General features: G+C 44.0%; 1 protein-coding gene across 1 annotated transcript in view; it reads right to left on the bottom strand.

Moving 5' to 3' along the window:
• Window positions 1–21,305, bottom strand: part of vps13b (vacuolar protein sorting 13 homolog B) — a 460,668-nt gene that overhangs the window by 96,810 nt on the left and 342,553 nt on the right. Inside the window, 4 exon segments of the mRNA XM_079694034.1 lie at window positions 307–526; window positions 1,680–1,882; window positions 15,683–16,063; window positions 21,066–21,203. Coding sequence (XP_079550160.1) covers window positions 307–526; window positions 1,680–1,882; window positions 15,683–16,063; window positions 21,066–21,203 — 942 coding nt within the window.

Consider the following 21,305-nt stretch of genomic DNA (forward strand, 5'->3'; position numbering starts at 1 on the left):
TTGGATAATGCGTTTTTTGTCAATAAAGCAAACCAAACTTTTTATTTATGGGGTCGGGGCTATTGATGGACATGCATTGAGGAGCTGTCCTGAGCAATGGAAGTTTAAAAAAGCAATCCTGTCACTTGAAATATGATGTGGATGCTTAGTGGCCAATGCTTTACCTAGATATGGAGCTTCTGTGATGCAAGAAAAATGTAGACTCAATCTGACAATAAAGTATTATCGTATCATATCATAGATTTAAGTCAAACTACACTGTCAGCCCTGCTGAAAGAGATCAGCACACACTGTATGAACATTCACCTGTGTTCTGCATGTACTGAAAATGTCCTGTTCGCAGGTCATCTGAGCTGTGCTCTGTCCTCGGAGAGGGAGCACCGGGGGAGGGAGGTGGCTGGATGTGGCAGGCCTTGCCCTTGGAGCAGCTATCAGCTGATTCTGTAACTCTCTGGAGGTTCAGGTAGGCCTGCAGGTGCTCCTCTACTAGCTTCAGGCAGCTCAGGTGTTCCTGGCCCCAGAAGACCTGTCGGACGGGGATAGATAGGAGACAGAGGGAAGTCAACATGAAGGGTGAAGTTATTGAGACAAAAAGAGGGACATGCATTAATATGCTTTAATACCTACGTTGAAAATAATATAACATTCTACAAGAGAAGCAGTCAGGGTTACCTTCATCATTACGCCTTCACATCCTTTCTAACATTGCCCAACACAGCCTCACATCCTCCTCGCTACCCGCGGCATTCCCCTTCCTGTGATCAATCAAATCCAGTCTGCCTGGGGTTTGGAATCAGAACCAGGAATCTCTGAGTCAAAAGCTATTCACACATGGAGCAGCCTGCCTGGCCGCTACTCACTGGCTTGGAAGGGTGGGTTATTACTAAACTCTAAAAACAGGAACGTTTGGGGATTTTTTCCCCAGATTTTTGGAAGGATAGCACGAGAAGAAGGAATCGGAAGGAATTCTGGTGGTTTTTATACAGCACTTGATTAAGACACCACAAACGGCAATATTTACAATGGGTAATGTATGATTACGTATTAAGTGCTGAGTTACGAGTCATGTTCCTGTTAATGGGCACGCAATAAAAGCATTAAGTTAATCAATGAGGGGAGCAGTATGGGGTTTCCCCTGAAGAAGTGATGTGGAATAATACATTAGTAATAATGCGCTCAGTCACATTGAAAAGGGACTTTTCAGTGTGGACGTTATGTAACTCGTCAAAAGAAAAAAAGACACACATAAGGTATAACCCTCCCTACAAATAGCGTTTAATATTCCACCACTTAAGCAGATATAGGAGTCACATTTTTGGTGGAATTACAGCAGGCAATCTCTGATGTCAGCACTGCAGCTGCAAACAGGAGGGGAGCAGAGTTATAGGGAAGAGGATTAAAAGAAGGGGGTTCGGGCTGTGTTTGTGGGGTCAGTTTATGAATACTGTAATTATTCATTTGGAAAAAAAAGGCGACTAAAACTGAGGTTTAAGAGTGATCACCTCGTGATTGGCAGCTGTGGAGGCTCACTCACACCCAGGGGTTCACAGTCGTGTCTTAGAGCAAGATGTGTAGTGTGTAAAGGTGCTGATCCGACCCTGACCTCTGGACACTGTAGCAGTTCTGGGTGCCACATCCTGTGACTAAGGATGCCTAATTGATGTCATGGGTATACAAACCTGCAGTAGGCCTCCCTTTAGGTCCAGCAGCAGTTTAGGGGGGCCAGGCTCCAGGCCAGGGCTGCCGCTGTGCCGACACCAGCGGGCCTCCAGAGAGCTGCTGCAGGAGAAGGGCCCCAGCAGGACCCGGCCCCGCTCCTTCAGGCCGGTCCTCAGCAGCAGGTCTTTCAGCTGCAGCTGCATAGATGCTGCCTGAACTGCATCTGGGAAGACAGAAGGAGTACAAATCAAAAATATGAACAGGAGTATAAGTAGGTATAATGTCCTGTCATTGATACCCTCAGTGGTTTGTGTATCGAGTAGCGGTTACAAATTGATTGATACAAAAACGAAGGAAGGAAGGGGGGTTAAATGATCTGAATAAGGTCTTAAATGAATAATAGTTTTGAAGGGAAATATTAATATATTGACATAAATACTAACAGGGTTTATTGATACAAATACAACCACACCAGAGGCCTGTACTGCGAAGCCGGTTCAACGTTACCGGGATATGTTTGAGTTAGCCGGTCGGCCTAATCCAAAACATACGCGCTCTCGCTAAACTGTACTACGACGCGGGTTATCAAGTGGATCCCTCAAGCCAGGCGTTCACATGAAAGGGGCGGGGTTGGCAACATTTGACCAATCACAAACATGGAGAAACACACTGACAGCGCAGCGCGTCATACTTCCTGAATGAAAACTATAATATTAGACAAATATGAAGAAGTTAAACTTTAAACATCCATGACTTAAACACTTTATCCAGGATAAAAGCCACATAGCTGCACCTGCAAGGTGAATACAGCTGGTAAAAGAAAAAGTGTTTGAATGCGTACATTAACAGGTTTATGATATCACTGCCCTGTCTAAGACACGATCTGACTTTAATTACATTTGACTCGAGTGTTTCGTCAACTTAATGTATTGCTTAAAATAATACTTCTGCATACAGTATGTGACACTGTGAGTGTTGCACGGCCAGATACGGCTCAGCTGACTCAGCTCAAGAGCTGTGGAAGTGTATAGACTCTAGTTCAAATGGAAGGGGTTTCAGTGATTTGGTAAACTAAAAAGGACAGCATTCTCTGTCCTTTCCATTAAAGCACTGTTGTGAACTTGGTCTTTTGGTCCCATAAACCAGTGGACAGAAATCCTTCCTAGCCATGGTTGACATTAGGACGGCTGATCTGGTCACCAAGAGCTGAAGCAGCAGCCCATGGAAACTCAACCCCAGATGACTAATAATGCACTGAGAAGTAGCTCTTTGCAAACGCACGTTCACTATAGAATGTCTCTGTTCTATGTGGTCGTTAGTTCGGGAAAGTAAAAGAAAAATAGCGACACACCCGCTTTAGTACCCAAACCTATGTACCGATGTACAAACGTTACTACTTTTTAATTGGTTGACTTTAACAAGTCAACAGTAGTGTAGAATAAGGACGAAAGTGTTTCGTTAAACACTGTAACAAGCAGAAGATTCTATATACTACAACAAAGGGTAAGCATCTGTTAAACATTACACCCAGAAGTTTTTATATAAAGTAAAATAATGTTGAACATATACAAGCAAACAACAGCTTGCCAACTCTATCATATCATTTGCATTTATCTTTTTGTTATTTTCTATAGATAAAGCACCTGACAGCTGTTTCAATAAAAAAAGAGTTCCCATTATATTATTCTGTCATTTCAGGTCTCGAGGACAACAGTGTGCTTAGGGTTCACTTGGGGTAGAGCTGGATAGATGGAACACATATGAAGGGAGTGAGGAAAGTGAGGATAAATGAAGAGACACATATAAATAGACATGGAGGGAAGGAGATACAGACCCAGGGTTTGAGAGCGAGAACGCTAGGGTTCGATGGATATGACACACAAGCATCCTCACATCCTTTTAGGCTTGGTAACAACATTAAAGTGCAATCACACAACAGGGGAGTTCCAATGAAAGAGGGCTTATTTGGTGTAAATCATTTCACTGGAAATATTACGCTGGGATGACTCATTTCTCTAAGGAGAGACATTGTTGATATGATCTGGCAGTTTACCTGCTAATATCTTCTGGTGTTGCAGTGCAGAGAGGGCTGCTAGAGATTTCTAACTGAACTGTGGACATCGGCTTCATTTTCATGGCTAGGATCTATTAGACTGCACATTGGAACAACCAAAGTGGCCTGTTAAATGGAGTCTTTCATCAAATGGAGGATCTTTCATACGAATAAAAGGAGAAACAAGCACATGTACAAAGACAAATACATGTCAGGATAGGCAAACATGCACATACATACACATGGAGATGGACAACCATGTACAGTACACCTAGGTAAACACACCATGTACACATTGTGTATCAAAGCATTCTCTCTCGTCTCCCTGCGTCATTGACTGCCACGCTGACCACAGCTTCCTTGTGCTAAAGCTAGCAGCAGCAGCATCACCCTAATTGAGAGTGGTTTTAATAAGGGGGGGAGGGGGTCCCTTTCTTTCATCTCTAAATCCATTCTTCCATCCAGGCTGAGAAATAGTCAGAGGCACATTTCTCCATGCTCTCTCCAGCCCTGCCTTTGCCCTGTATGACCATAGTACTGCTTTTTAGGTTTGTTTCCAAATATGTGTCAGCAGACAGCCCAAACACATTACACTGCTGTGAAGTAGTGCCATAAGAAGGGAGGAGAGGAGGAAATGTTAATGGAAAAAAACTGAGCAGGGAAAGCATTGAAGGGTGAGTCAGGGGGTACCTGTGAACCTGTTCAACCTACAGGGAGTCCGTAACGTTTACACATATAATTCACATATAAACCAGTATACGAGAGAGGATGGAATAGCATGACTGGAGAACAATAAAGGTGGGGTTTAAACTTTTTAAAGAATCTTCACCTTGATCGCATAGACACATAGAGGCCAGTGGAATTATCATCCAATCACAATTTCTAACCATATGATGCAAAAACTGACACACACCCACCCACCCACACCCAAATCAGCACACACACGTACACCTCTGCATTTATCTCAAGCCCTCCATATAGAATTGCCAGTAAAGCAGCACATCTTTCAACACCCAGGGAACAAAGTGGGTGGGGCGGATAGGATGGATGGAAATCTTTCTAAATCAAATATATTTCTGGCAAATGCTTGGGTAAGATTAGATAAGATTGGAGACATTGATTTACCATGTTGGTTTCTCCCTGGCAACCGTTATCTGACCACTGCCTGACTGATTGATACTCTGGGATGCACTGGTATCAATTAGAAGAACCCTAAAGGAGTCATTACCTAACTAGCTGTGGTCCCCAAAGACTGCCTGGGATGGTAAGAGTAATAGAAGTAATATACTGTCACTCACCACAGAAATACACCACAAGACCACTATGGGACACTAGAGGAAACTGGTTTGGTAGCAGGGGACAATGTCGGGCGACCTGGCTCAGTGCAGGCAGCAGTGCGTCATCCAAGCACTGAAACACTGACTGAGGAGTGTTGATGACTTCCATCTGCTTCAATGACAGTTGCATCACATCAGCAAACCCAGTAGTGCTAGAGATATGTTTGAATTTCTAAACATTCGTATGAATATGAGGACATGTATGAAGATAATGCTGCAAGTAGGGGCATTTAGTTCCACAATTGGAGATTTCACAGTATGTTACTCTTTAACTAACTTTAGGCTGATGGGTCCTGAGAAAGGATCAGGTTTTTGGGGAAGTTCCGGTCATCTCATACAGCTTCAGGGTCTGAGTGGTTTTGGTTGTTTTGAAAATGTAACTGAAAAGAAATTGCTCTTTCTATCTGGCTGCTTGGGCAGTCTGTGTGTACATTGTGTGTACATTGTGTGTACATTGTGTGTCTGTGTGTACATTGTCTGTGTGTACATTGTGTGTACATTGTCTGTGTGTACATTGTGTCTGTGTGGTGTGCTGCAAACAGGACATGCAGTGACCAGCAGGAAAAGTGAAAGAAAAAGCATTACTAAAATTATGTAATGTGTCTACATGGAAAACTAATCCTCAGTATTTGATAACAAAAAAAAGAGCACCATGTTGCTAAAGATGGAGGTTTCCAAATTTCTACTTATTCAGGACTAGACTTTATTAAATAACTCAGCACACAGCATATGATGTGATTAGTCTCTAATATGAAACTACAGTCATCGCACAGCTTTCTTACACTTCACATCTATAACCAGTTAACGGCATCCATCTTCATCTTCACTCAGCAGCCAGGTGTTTCACAAATACCTTGAAGGACGTCCTTTTTTTCCAAGTCTTCTTTGTGATATATTTACATTTTTAACGCATTTGAAACGATTTATTAGTTGGGTAAACTTTCCCAAGCACAGACGTTTGTATTTGAAGGTATATACATCTCTTTTTGTTTGCCTAAACTTCTTCCAGAGTATTTGAACAGAAATAATGTGTTAAACGGAAAAGAAAAGCTTTCTTTCAGCAGAGTAAAGCAACTGACATAAACAAAGATAAGCCAGGCAAACAATATAAAACAAGAGTCATTCATATATAATAATGGCATTCCCTTTGTTCAACACACAGAAGTGTTCCTTCACAAGTGTGCTGGTAAATCAGTGTGAAGAATAAGGGGGATCCACAGAGGGAGGGACCAGGAGGCAGTTATGTCCGTTGTTCTATGTAAAGGAAAAAGAGTGCACTTGTTACAGTGTCTGTCGATACAGTGTGTGTGTGTGTGTGTGTGTGTGTGTGTGTGTGTGTGTGTGTGTGTGTGTGTGTGTGTGTGTGTGTGTGTGTGTGTGTGTGTGTGTGTGTGTGTGTGTGTGTTCTTAGGGAAGCGGGGGCACTCGATGGGCAGTCTCATGGAGAGCTGAGAGATTAGGGAGGGTCTTGTTTCATGGACCTTAAGACACATGTTCTCTCTCTCTCCGGCCGCCAACCCTCCTTTCTCTCATTGAACTATAAATGCCCCCCTACCTCGGGGAATGGTGGGCCGTGGACGGAGGGAGGAATGAGGGGCTTCCACTTGCTTTTCATTAACACAGGATCTGGTAACACACCTCACTGTCAACCTAATCCCCCTCTCTCCATATTGTCCCCTGGCAGAGGGGGGCTGCCATTACCAGGTACACGGCCCCAGATGTTTTACGGATGGGGGGGGATGCCGGGGTCTTCATCCGCTGCAGCTGGGGACGTACGCTGATAAAGACGGGGGTTGGGTGTTACTGCTACCCTATCCTTTATTCACCCGCCTCTCATTCTGATATATTGACCTTTTTCCCTCATTCGCTCCTCTGCCCTACTACAACTCATTCACATGTCCTTTCTTTTTTGTCAGATGAGGCCTTTGCTATCATGTGTAAAAAAACAGCAATATCTAAAAGACATTTGTTTCCCAGTTTGAATACATTATAAAGTGTCAAATTTTCTTAATCGCAAAGACTTCCCATATTATTCTACAAACAAGGGTGCAGTGGAAAGTTTGACTAAGTGCTATTCATTGAGATACTGATCAATAGAGGATAACAATCGCTTCATTCTCCTTATTCAACCTGCTTTTCTCTTTATCTGAATTCCTAAAACATGGTTATCCCTCTATGGCCCCGAGTGTGTCCAGATCAATATTTGTTTGATAAACATTGACACGTTGTTGCGCTGCTACCCTTCTCTCTTCATCAGTCTCTTGCTTCTCCTGCAGAGAAACAACAGCAGCAGCAGCAGGAGCGATGCACGCTGTAGTAATACTACGTCCTCATGTCTCACATCTCTCAAGTGCAGCCGCTCCCAGGGGGGTCCTTACTGCTGACTTATTGTGGCAGCAGAAAAGTCTTGACCGGCAGTCACAGAACAGGAATCCTAACCTTTTCCAAGGTATCCGTTTTCTGAGATACAGAGTGGAGTGGAGAGGCCTGTGTGCGGAGTGATGGAGGCTCAGGCAGCCCATACATCTATTGTCACCAGCCATCAGTGTGTGTAACTGAAGACGGGTTGTCTTATGTGGAGGAGCCCTCAGGGAAACCAAAGCTGTGTGTGTTGTGACAAAGATCTATTAGAGTGCTTATAGTTGGGTCCAGGACCTCAATCCCGTGACCATTCTCTGGCTAACATGTTTTGACGATTGATTTGACATCTATGGACCTTTTAGAACAAATTTAGAAACACGGTCCCTCGAAAATTTGCCGGCATTTTTTGCAAGGGGGCCAAATCCACAATGGCCGCCGGCGCCATCTTGAAAAATGTACTTTTGAACCAGAGCACCTACAATCAAGTGTAAATACACTTTTTGCACTGAATCTACCATGGGGAAACCGATTCTGACATCAGTTTGACGATAAAATGTAGTTTTGACCAAAATATCCAAGATGGCCGCCAGCGCCATCTGAAAAAGTAACTTTTGAACCCCATCACCTACAATCAAGTGTAAATACACTTTTTGCACTGATTTGACCATGGGGATTCCGATTCTGACATCATTTTGACGTTATAACATCATTTTTACCCAGATATCCAAGATGGCTGCCATATGCTGGAGTGAAAAGTAACATAAAATGAAAGCAATTCATAGTGTATGATAACAAAATCTATCTTTAATAGTTGTAACTAAAAACAAATGAAAACAAACTTATAAAACAGTTATACAATGTGTAATTGTCACATAATATGGTACTTCCATAAATGAAAATAATCACAGTACTGCATACATTTCTAACTTAAACGTCACTGATAATGTTCTGTAGCTTAGGAAGCCAAGCTATATGGTTAATCTAATCTGAATCGGAGCTTTCAGATGCACTGCATTCGGAAGAATCAGATTCCGACGAATATACGCTCCTCTGTTCATCATTGGATCCGTCTTCATCCCATTCGTTGTCATCTTCTTCGCTATCGTCAGCTTCTCCTGGTGCAGGTAGGGTCACCGGAAGAGCAGGAAGTGTGTGACGAACAGGGCGACAGCGGCCACCCACCAGCTCCCACCCATGCCCGAGTGGAGACGGATGCTTCCTCAGGGCAGGGTGGCGCGCTAGGTAGGTTGATTGTGTGCATCAGGGCGGTCGCCATTCTCGTCAGTACGAGCAAGTACATGAATAATGCTCCGCTTGCGCTGAGCATCTGTACTTGATGAGGCAGCATCAGGCTCTGGGCGGATGGGAGGCTCACCACGCTGGATGGTCTTGTATGGTTTAACCGCCTGCAGCTCGGATACTTTCTCTATCAATGCTTTGGAAACAGTCTTGGCATCTTTGATACGTGCATCCACATCCTGGTCGTCCGGGATGTTTGTCTCGACCTCATCCTGCACACGATTTTCGACACGCTGCAGGAACATCCAATTAGTACGGTGTGCAGTGCCCCCTCCTGTCAGCGTGTCGTTGTGGAAGTCATCGTTGTCGATAATGCTAACACTGGGCTTCCCCTCCGCGATCTCGTTGGGGCACACTGCGCATCGTTCAAGGTCATGCATAGCCCAGATATCTCGCAGCAGGAGCACATTGGGGTAGCTTATACCTATTCCAAGCTTGTGAAAGGAGTCGACGAGCTCCTTGCTACGAGTTATACCATGAAGGGTGACTGTGGCATTGATGGTGGTAGTAGTTGGTCGCTTTGTGACATACTGCGTGATGATTGACGTGAGAGAGTGTGCTGGGAGACAGATCTAACTCCTTCTTGCCCCGCAAAGACGATAGCAGCTGTACCATGAGAGGGGAGAGCTCTTCTTCCTCCTCAAGCTCATCAACTCTCGGCGGCCACGGGACGAGTTGTACTGCCTTGATATCAGCCTGCAGTCGGGCGGCCACATTGTGCACCAGCTGCTCACTGCTAACACCAATGGAGGATAGCGCTGCTTCGACATATGAACCACACCCAGATGTGTCATAAACTAGGTCACTATGGTTCTTCTGAGGGCGGGAATGGAATCCAATCTTGTCCTCAAATTCCCGGATCAGGATGTCTTTTATGTAGGAAGACTTGACTCCAGATGTTTGGAAGCCATACCGAGACACGATCGAGCTGTAGTCTCGGAGGAGGCTTTGCAGTGACTGTAGCTCATGTTCCTCAAAGATAATACATCTGATATGGTCGAAGAAGATGGTCTGAGCTTCGCGCAGACTTACATTGTTCATGAGTGGTAGCTTGTCGTCATCAGTCATCTTCTGATATGTACGAACATGTTTCAACCAGCATTTATGGTGATATCTAATCTCAAGTGCGTAGGGTTGATCACCTGCAGAATCAATCAGGCAGTTTATTCTGTCATGCATCACCGGATCGTACAGGGCCACTGTATGACTCTTAAAGGCCGCCCATGCATGATCATATGAAATGAGATTCAGCTTTGATTCTGGGTGCTTGGTCGTCTCCGCCTTGCAACACCAAACACATTTGGTTTTATCGTGTATCGCCCCTAGAGTAGATCGCAGTCGTTTGGCTGCTGGAGGTGCAGTTGGAGAAGGAACATCAGACACAGATGATGACTGAGCTTGGCATTCAACCTCTTGTTTCTTCTTTCTTTCGATGGCCTGCTCCAGTTTCTTCGCGCTTGATAGGGTGAACCTACACGTATCATGGACACATTGTCCACTGTGACCTTTACCCCAATCCACGGTTGAATGGACGGTCCCGAACTTGTCCAGACCACTCCATAACAGCGCCTTCTGTTCAAGATTGGCCCACACAGCTGCAGAAATGGCACCGGCGGCTTTATCGCAAAACCCTCCACACTGAAGAACACATGGAACTTTTGACATCGTCCTAAGCTGTGCTGTTTATACGCTGTTCATATGCTGATCACTCTGTCTCTGGAAATATATAAAAATAAGACACAATTAGCTAAATGTACAATGTATAATTGAATGTACAATACACAATGAGTATAATTATTCGTATATATATAATGCTCATTCTTGATTAAAAGCTCTCGGTCGAGTGGTGCCTTCGCTTTCATTTTATGTTACTTTTCACTCCAGCATATGGCAGTCATCTTGGATATCTGGGTAAAAATGATGTTATAACGTCAAAATGATGTCAGAATCGGAATCCCCATGGTCAAATCAGTGCAAAAACTGTATTTACACTTGATTGTAGGTGATGGGGTTCAAAAGTTACTTTTTCAGATGGCGCTGGCGGCCATCTTGGATATTTTAGTCAAAACTACATTTTATCGTCAAACTGATGTCAGAATCGGTTTCCCCATGGTAGATTCAGTGCAAAAAGTGTATTTACACTTGATTGTAGGTGCTCTGGTTCAAAAGTACATTTTTCAAGATGGCGCCGGCGGCCATTGTGGATTTGGCCCCCTAGCAAAAAATGCCGGCAAATTTTCGAGGGACCGTGTTTCTAAATTTTTTCTAAAAGGTCCATAGATGTCAAATCAATCGTCAAAACATGTTAGCCAGAGAATGGTCACGGGATTGAGGTCCTGGACCCAACTATTAAGTTATCAATAACAAATAAAAAAGACAAAATGAAGGTGAGACAAATATGTTGTTTAGCAAGATAGCTTCTGACATTAGTTTTAAAACACTTATTAACATGAAAAACAGATCCTATGTGTTGGCATTTGGTGCCATAGAAATTTACAATATGTGTTACTCCACATTGTTTCATCATGCTCTCAGAAAGGAAGCAAAATGATGAGACCTCTGCAGCTCATCCAGAATGCAGCGGCTCGTCTGGTCTTCAACCTTCCCAAATTCTCCCACACCACACCGCTCCTCCGCTCCCTTCACTGGCTTCCAGTAACTGCTAGAATCCACTTCAAGACACTGGTACTTGCGTACCATGCTGCGAATGGATCTGGCCCTTCCTACATCTAGGACATGGTTAAACCGTACACCCCAGCACGTGCACTCCGCTCTGCATCAGCCAAACAGCTCGCTGCACCCGCACTGCGAGGGGGACCCAAGTTCCCGTCAGCAAAAACACGTGGGTTTGCTATCCTGGCTCCAAAATGGTGGAATGAGCTCCCCATTGTAATCAGGACAGCAGATAGCTTACACATCTTCCGACGCAAACTGAAAACTCATCTCTTTAGACTCCACTTCGAGCGACAGAATTACTAACAAAGCACTTATATACTAATAAAGGGCTGGCTTTCTAAATGCCAGTTGAGTAGCACTTGAAATGTTTGGCTCTATGAAACCTGATGTACTTATATGATTCTGTTTTCTTAAAGGTTGTATCTTCCTGGTCGAATGCACTTATTGTAAGTCGCTTTGGATAAAAGCGTCAGCTAAATGCAATGTAATGTAATGTAATGAGAGGTCAATTAGATCTAACTCGGAGAGCTCTTTAATTGAACATATTAATACAAAGATAAATGAAGCGTTTGCCCTACATGATGACAGCATTAGTTTTATTGCAGTTAAGTCGTATTATGTCTTGTTCCGAACAAACCTATGTGACCTTGTGTTCTTTTGGGCCGTTACAACAAACAGTATTTCAAAGAGATTGGAGCCAAACTGGGGAGGAATGATCCAATGGATGTCAACAAACACCAGGGTCCTGGTCCCAACATTGTATCTGCGTCAGTTTCATTTGAATGTCTTCAGAGAAGTTGTGGCCCTGTTTCAAAGTGCTGGGAACTGCAGGGCAAAATATATACAAATCATTTATGTACGCTCATACCTTCCCTGTGTTTACTGCAAACAAATTAAAAACAACTACTATTAACACATTTCTTTTGAAAAGTATTTATGTGTGCAAAGAAAGAGAATCAACTATAAATAGTCACATGAAAGCAAAGTCAGTGGGAGGGGATTAGCTTTCATATTAGTACAATTGTCTTTAAACTCCATTTATTTTTCCATTGCACACTTTCAACTTTGTTTATCCAAGCCAACACATCAAACTTGGATGAAAGCTGAAAGCTGGTAAGAATCAGAGCAGGCAGCAGCGCTGAATATTATGTCACTGTGCAGTTATGCAGATTTGAGTAAACAAAGTGCAAATTGTTTGAGGATTTAATTAACATTTTCTGCAATCATTTGATCTGAAGTAACCCTATATAATAACATCTGTCAAACACATGCAGGCACTTAGGGAGCCCGGCTCTGTCCTTGTTCCCCCTGCAACCCCGGTCCACAAACCATCTAGTCACACAATCATGAATGCTGTCGCCTGTATCTGGCATTTCAGCCCCTCACTCTCTTCCATTCCCTTTTCCATCAGCTGTCACACTTAGGAGACATGCCAACACAACAAATACAACTCTGACACACAAAGCAAACATCTCTGATCCTCTGTTACAGTGCTTCGGCTCACACCCAACAGCAAAAATAATTGGAAGCTTTTTAATTTACATTAGCATTAGCAGCTCTGATTGTTGGAATGGAAACAGTGGGATGCCTCCTGGACAACAGTCAGTGGTGATGATGAAGGCAGGGTTTGGTCTTAACACCAAAACAAACATCTCGCTCTCACACATACTCATGAAAATATATTTTCTCTCTCAGGCCCATACAATACACACATAACCCTGCAATCAAACAGACACACAGCAGTAACAACAACTTTAGATCCAAGACTAACACAAACTTCTCACTTTACAGTTTACTGACAAACCATGCCCGGAGCCGTGGGAGGACCAGGCCCTCCCATTTGACATTCCTGCCCTCCCCCAATAAACATGATTTTTATTATTTATAAAAATTTAAAAATATTTATTTTCTAATTATAAATAAACTGTGAACTTTTATGCTACGATGTATGTGATGTCAGATAGTAACTAAAACAAAAAATCACAGGCTACCTCAAATAAATTCATGTGTCTGTTGTGATTTGTGATTCGTCCACATTTAGACCAATCACAGCGTCACACTCTGCCGCCTATTCTGGATTTGTTTATTGTTTATTGTGCATTCTGTAGACTCCCATTTCTGTTTGAATTACAAAATGGACATCAGAAATTGGCTTAAAAGGTCTAAGGATTTATTAAAACGAAATAGCGATGAAAGAACTGCAGCCGATGGTGCTGCTGGCGACCCTGCACCTGCCGTTGCAGCAGCACGCCTTAATGTCACAAGCTTGACCTCGGCAAACCCCGGGGCTGAGTTAGCGAGCCCAAGCCTTGACTCATCAAAGCGGCCACCACCAACGCTATCCTCTGATGCACAGCTCCTTGTGCCCCTACCATCACCACCTGCGTTGCCAAACCCTGTACCACACCCGCCAGCATCCTCCTCCTCCTCCTCCTCCTCCTCCGTGCCGGTGCCTCCACTACAGACGCTACCTTGCAGCACATCAACAGGTACTATTGGGCCAGCAACCGCTCAAAGACCAACAGCCACAGATGATCTTGGGGTTAATAAACCCAACCAGGTGAAACTGGATCATTATCCAGGGAGATTGTTTTCAGGAAAGAAGCGCACTTTTGCCACTGCATGGTACAACAACAGACCATGGCTTGAATATTAGTTAAAAGCAGACGCAGCCTTTTGTTTCCCCTGTCGACAGTTTAAAGTAAATACGTCTTCATCTGATGCGGCTTTTACTGTCAAAGGTTTTTGCGACTGGAAACACGCATTACAGACTGATAAAGGACTGCTAAGGCATGCCACATCAAAAGAATACATTTAATGTGAGAGTTTGTGGAGAGAGAGACAGATACGCGAGGAAACAAATAAGGAAATGATTACTTTGGTGCAGATCAGCTGGCACGGAACCGTTATTACGTGTCAGCTGTCGTTGATATTATAGCTTTTTTAGCTGTCAACCAACTCCTTCTCAGAGGTGACCACGATTCACTCCACAGCATGTCTGAGTCAGGCAGTGGGCTCTTCCTATCGCTGTTTGAGTATACGCTGCACAAAGATGCAGAGTTGGCCAAAATAATGGAAAGCATTCCCCACACAGCAACATACACCTCTCACGACATGCAAAATGCCATAATAGAACTAACAGCAGTTCATCGTCTCCGTCTCTACTATTTCTCTCCGAGTGCAATGATGAGGAGGCTGCCATCCTTAACCAGTGTGCCTTGCCCGTGATTTACCAGTGTTTGTGCTGCCACGCACACAATGTTTCAAAAGTGGTTTCTATGTTGCCCTTTATTTGTGTATGTATTTGCGATAAGTGTGCGTCTTTGCGCAATGCTGTTGGCCTTGCTGTTTGATATATATTGTGCCGCAGGCCCGCAGCACATGACGGTTTTGTGTGCCCTCCCATGAAAATCATATGCCCTCCCTTTAAATTTGTTCTGGCGCCGGGTCTGTGACAAACCCTTTGTTGGCAGATCAGGGCTTTGCTAGCATGTGTAAAAAAAAAGAGTAGTGCATTACTGAGACCTACATTCGTGGTTTCTCTAACAGATGATCAAATCTACCAAATGGGGTGAAGTCATTGCATTTGTTTCCAATGTAGCTCCACCTGTTTCCAGAATGTCCTTGACAGCAATATCTTGAGTGGCAATATCTTTTTTTCAATGCAGCAAAATCACTTTTTCTTTTTTTTCATTTTCACATTGAAAAAATGAAAGAAATAATAAAGTAAGTCATTTAAGGTCCAGGCCCTTATTACTTTGGAGTAAAAGCGCATGGATATTGAGTGACTCAGAGGAGTCTCAGCAGGGGGCTGGAGAAAAGAGAACACGTTTTGACAGCCTGAAGCTGGGGAGCACAAACTTGAATAAACAAACTGAAACTTAGCATTATACATAACTATTTCTTTAAATTGTCTCTCGTTTGAAACATCTGGCTGGCCAATTCCATAGTTCTGCCTACCCTGGACTATTGACAACAATGTCACACTGTGCAGACCAACAAAACATTTTTGTTAACTGCTTTAACTTACAACTATTTTACAGTTCTGGTTTGAAGATGAAGGTGACCACAGGGTCACGGAGGATTCAGAATATAACATCTAGTAGTGGCTGGCCCCTCAAACAGTGGTCAGATAACACACATATGATCTGATGTTTCTTCACTGCATCACAGGGGATCCTGCATCCTGTGTTCATTAACTGGGCCTTGTGTTTATCTCATTTGTATTTATTGTGTTTCCCTGCCAGCATAATGTCATTTTTTAGTTTGTTGCAAAAGCTGTAGTGGTTTTACTCACCTTCGATCCTTGGCCCTGACTTCATATTCAGACTTCCTGTCATGGCAGACACTGCTGCGGTCACACTGGGCCTCATTGGATGGGCCTCTGTCTCCATGACTACCACAATCTGGGCAGTGTTGAGAGAGACCTTGTGGAAGGAAAGCGCCAGAGCCCTGACACTGTCCTTCCCCAGGGCGGAGGCCTCTGAGTGAGCAGGGGGGGGCCTGGGCAGAGTCTTGGCAGGGGAGGAGTAGGGGTTGGGGGAAGAAGAAGGAGGGTTACTGGAGGTTCCCCAGGTGTGGTTTGGCAGGACTTTCATCAGGTATGCTTTAGCCTGCTCCAGCTTAGCCAGGGTGGGGTTGATTTTCAGAGGGCGAGCTAGCTCCACATTCAGCTCAGCTGTGGAGAGAGATAAAAGCCGGACAATAAGGGTAAAGTGAAAAGACCACGGATAAAAGTGTATATATGAAGAGTATATATGTAAGTGCTTAGTGAAAACATTGATTTATTGTGGAGACAAACCAAAGCTACCTCATAACAGAAGCACATTCAGAAGTACACACACTTTCCCACCAGGTTCTGTGTGTGTTCTGAGGGTTAGTCAGAACACACAGCTGTCTCATTCTTTTTTTGCCTCGTCTTATGTGCATATTGTTGCACAAACCCAATAACGATCGGTTTCACTGTAACATCCTAACGTGACATTGTGGAATAGCAGAAGAGAATCTTTCATTCATGCCAGCCACACAAATCCAAGACTCCTCATTCTATCTCGCTCTGGCTCTATGGAGCTCTGCAGCCTTCAAACACTTGAATGGGATTTACAGAGACACACAAATTAACTCAATGCCTTTTTAAACCACTTCCATTATCCCATTTTTCCACTTGCTCATGATGATGGGAGAGAGAAGCAGCCCAAAAACAAGCGCAGCTGTTTTTCAAGGTCTCATGGAGGCACCAGTGTTTAGAGAGGTTTTTAAGGGTTTAGGCCTCCCATCTGTCTCCTTCCCAGGTAGGAGAACTGCATGACATGAGTGGGAGAACTGCCAAGAGCCTCCTCTGTCCTCAGGATTCTCTAATTTAAACCACTGGAAGTGAGGCACATGGTCAAATGGAAGAATGACAGAGAGAGAGGGGTTGAGAGAGGAGTTGGAGGACAGACAGGTGGAATTTGCTGTGCAGTGTAGCTTATCATTTCCACTTGACTTATCACCAGGAAACGATCCAGCGGTGGAATAAATAGCCTTTGTGCAGCTGTTCCTCCAGGTTCCCCTCCCTCCTCCTTTCACATGTTATATTTCTGCCTCTGTTTTATGCAGCATATCCTTCTGCTTCTTTTTCAGGCCTTTCTATCTTTTGCTCTTCCTCCACCCCTCAATCTAATCAAGCCCTCCCCCTCTGTAATCACATCAAGCTGTCTGTGATCACAAGCCTTCCCTGGCTCTCTGCACCGAGAGACCTGGACTTCATTATCAGTTGTCCTCCATCCCGAGCCTCCCCCCCCCTTGAAAAACCCTTCCTATCCCAGACACCGGCCAGTTCTGGTGTGGTGCTAAAGGATTTATTACCTGTACAGTATACATTTGGTGGCCTGGGATTATTTTTACCACATATTTTCTTTTGCATCGAAAAACGTGAATGGGTGCAGATCCATATCATGCATAGCTGTTCCCCATATTGGAGGATACAAGCAACACTAAGTCATGCCCTTTCTTTACATGTTTAGAGGAGTTTCTTTATAAACTGAGCTACCACAAACATCTTTAAGCATTCGTCGCCAATGTGAGAATAATGAGTATGCAGCAAGGACATTCACTGCAAGTCATGCAAATAAGGATCATATGTTTTCATTCAGTACTTTTTATGTTTGTTGGCCAGACGACTGACAATATTTTGAAACATCAGAAGAAAAAAACCTTTGTCACTCAAACTGAGTATCTGAATGAGTTGATTTGGCTGTGTGAAATCAGCCGGAGCGTCTGTGCACCACCACCACTTATTAAAGTGAAGAAATATCAATTATTGGTGGAGTGGTGGAACTTTCATTGCAGAGCAGAGCAAGTGGGCTTTTCCAGCAGTGGCATTGTAACACATATGAGTGTTTTCATTGGACACACATTGCTTCAGCCGTACGACTACTGGCTATTTTCAGCTGGAGGCTGTCAGTGAAGCCTGTGCAAGGAGCAGGCATCAAGCCTGGAGGTTGAGAGGCGGTGTTGGTGTTCTCATACCTTTAAAGAACAGGACTTAATGTGAACATGCTGGGGGGAATCATAGACTGGCCCTTCTCAAGTGTCAGCCTCTATTAGCGCTGAAGATCAAAGTCTGGCACAGCACACACTTTTATAAAACTGTGCAAGTGGTGGGGCGGATCAAATATGCTTATTACCCAAGTAACTGTGCCTTTTTGGAGATGTCATGCATGATGCCGTCCCCACTTTGAACCTGGTGTTGGCTCTATATGTGCTACCACCACAAACATTGTTTTCATTTCAACCTCACCTTTGATTTCTCTAGCTGACTGTTACGCTTGACTCTTGACATCAGGAACCCCGAGTTTGACACAGGTGACACTGTGTCCGATTGCACAGGGTCCATGTGTGTAGGGTATGTGTGTATGTCTGTGTTTGTAAGGCCCAATCATCTTTTTGGGGGGGGTATCTGTAGAATCCCACTGTCAAAAAAAAGCCTCAAACCAAGTAGGGTCAGTGACTCACGCCTCAAATAGCATCTGACTCAAATTAAGAGGTTCTGGATGGTTCGGAGGGGCACAGGCTTGTATACAGTAACTGACAACTTTTCTACGTACCCATAGCTTGACGAGATCCAGGAACACAGGAGAATAATGGTTCCAATTTGTTCTAGCTAATCTATCACCTGTTGCTTCTCTCTCCAAGTGGTAGCAGTTACATCTCTGGACTCGCTCACTGACCCTCTCAAAGACTGGAAGTGGTGGAGGAAAGATGAGAGAGATTTCGTGTTGGTGTGTGTGTTGTATGTTCGCTGGCCAACCACTGCACCCTGCTTATGTTGATAGAAACGAACCCATCCCCAGACCTGTTTTCATATGTGTTTGCTGATCAAGCCTTGAACCCTCCTGTTGTATCAGTATTACTAGTGCTTATATATGTATGTGTGTGTGTGTGTGTGTGTGTGTGTGTGTGTGTGTGTATGTGTGTGTGTGTGTGTGTGTGTGTGTGTGTGTGTGTGCGTGCGTGCGTGCGTGCGTGCGTGCGTGCGAGCGTGCGTATGTGCATGTGTGCGTGTGTGTGATGAGTAGCTGCTTAGTGAGGGTCAGTGCCAAAACACCATCCACGCACGTAAACGCACGTACACACACAGAGATTTTTTTCCTCCCTTCCACTTTTCTTATTCATTGATTCCTCACAGTTGTTATTGTACTATTCAAATTTGATTAATACCTACACCTCAACCCAAAAGAGTTGAAACAAGCATTAACACAAGCCTTACCAGTTCAAGCCTATACTGAATCTTCTTATAAATGCTGCTGATGACGATGCTAAAGCTTCAGTTCAGCCTGATAAACATTTCTGACTTTCTCTCTGTTAACTGTCTAAACAAGAAGGATGAGTTTAAGTCAGCATATGCTCAGGGTCTGCACTCTCTGCTCCCCTATTCCTGAAGAGGAAAACTATCTCAACCGGGGAGTCATCTTCCCAAACAACTCACAATTGAACAGATGTGTGTGCTTGTGTGTGTGTGCGTGCGCGTGTGCGTGTGCGTGTGTGTGTGTGTGTGTGTGTGTGTGTGTGTGTGTGTGTGTGTGTGGGTGTGTGTGGTCAATTATATTTCCAGCACAGCCTGACCTGGGGCAACCTCACACTGAGCCTGGATCCTGTCTGAGATATTGGGGAGGGTGTTGTTTACATGTAGAGGATGAATGTGAGTGATTATGATTGAAGCTATACTTCTGAGATAGATGAGCTTAGCTCTTTCCTAGTTCAAGGAAACACCTGACTGTAATGTAATGTCGACATCTGCGCTTCAACTAAACACAAGAATCAGATGTAACCTCAGTGTAATGTAACAAAGACATGACAGGCACTAACCCTATTCAGTAAAACATCCTGTTAATACATCACATAAGACCATAATTCAATGTTATATAGATAAATATAAAAGTTAATGTAGATCTATTTCAATATTTATTTAACCTTTGGCATCTTCCACTGTTGTTCCTTTTTGCTTTTTTGCAAAGGGAGATCCGATGTCAGTATATCCTATCTATGTTAAAGGACATTTTACTCACTGTTCCTTAGGTACACAGTGAATTCCCATCGGAGAGGAACCATATTTAACCTCTTAACTGAAAACATGAGTGCATTTTGAAGTAATTCAGCATAGGAAGGTCATGGCGCTGTAATCTGACTGCTGGCGCCATGTGGAGCGAGCAGAGGAGCGGATGGACACTGGTGCTGCGTTGTGGGATTGCTGTGGTGCACAGAGAGCTGCATTGTGGGATGTGATTCCAGGTCGACAGAGAAGCTTAGGGCTTTCCGCTGACAGCAGGAAGGGATGGTGGGCGAGGGGGCGATACGCTTCCCCGAACCATCATCAATAACATCTACAGTTCAGTCTGGAGCTCCTAATTGTACACATGCACACTGTGAGTTCATGATTGTATGCATGTGGACGAAAGATATGTCAAAGTATATCTGTAGTTATATGTGTGTGTATCTGCAGCATCTGGCCTACTGGGTTCAGGGAGCTGAACTTTGAAGGATGTCTTGCGCCGACACACACTATTCATGAAACAATCATAGGGATAACAAGGCTGCACACACTCACACATGTAAAAGCCCACTCACACTTTTATTCACCGCTCTTCTATTTGTGTAAGATGTCAGCCTCACCCTTAGGGCAACAACCTTAGCTTAAAGCTGCTCATATGGATATGACATCAGTCTAAAAATAGACAACCAAACCCTGAGAAATACAAATGTCAGCCTGACATTACGCACACACAAAAATTCCCAGGAGCTTGTTCAAAGTGAGTATAATCAATATCAGTGGCCTGCCACAATGGTCTTTAGACTGCTCATCATCTACACACATAGCAGAAAAGTAGATCTTTGTGTTTGACTCTGAGATGTTTTATGATCAGTGTGTATGTGCATGTGTGTGTCTTCTTGCTGCTTCACAGCGGTGGATGTTACCCCTGAAATGGGATTAAATATAAAACGGATGCCTTAAAATGTGGCATTCGTTGAACAATGTGTGTGTGTGCGTGTGCGTGTGTGTGTGTGTGTGTGTGTTTGTGTTTGTGTGTGTGTGTGTGCGTGTGTCTGTGTGTGTGTGTGTGTGTGTGTGTGTGTGTGTGTGTGTGTGTGTGTGTGTGTGTGTGTGTGTGTGTGTGTGTGTGTGTGTGTCTGATCCCCACCCGGTCCATTGAGGAAATCTTTGATCTGGAGGCAGAGCAGAGGGGGGGGTATGCCTGTTTTGCTGACTACCTCTCCTGCTACTGTCTGCATCCAAAACACATTGTAGTCCAGAGACTCTGGCAGAGTCTTTCCTGGGTCTGGAAAAGAAAAGATAAAGAAAGAGGAAAAAAATAGGAGAAATGGAAGAAAACAGAACAGACAAAGAAATGGTGTCAGCATATTTCACATCAAACCCTTTT

Source organism: Notothenia rossii (genome assembly GCF_949606895.1).
Source record: "Notothenia rossii genome assembly, chromosome: 7".
In the NCBI taxonomy this organism is placed as follows: Eukaryota; Metazoa; Chordata; class Actinopteri; order Perciformes; family Nototheniidae; genus Notothenia; species Notothenia rossii.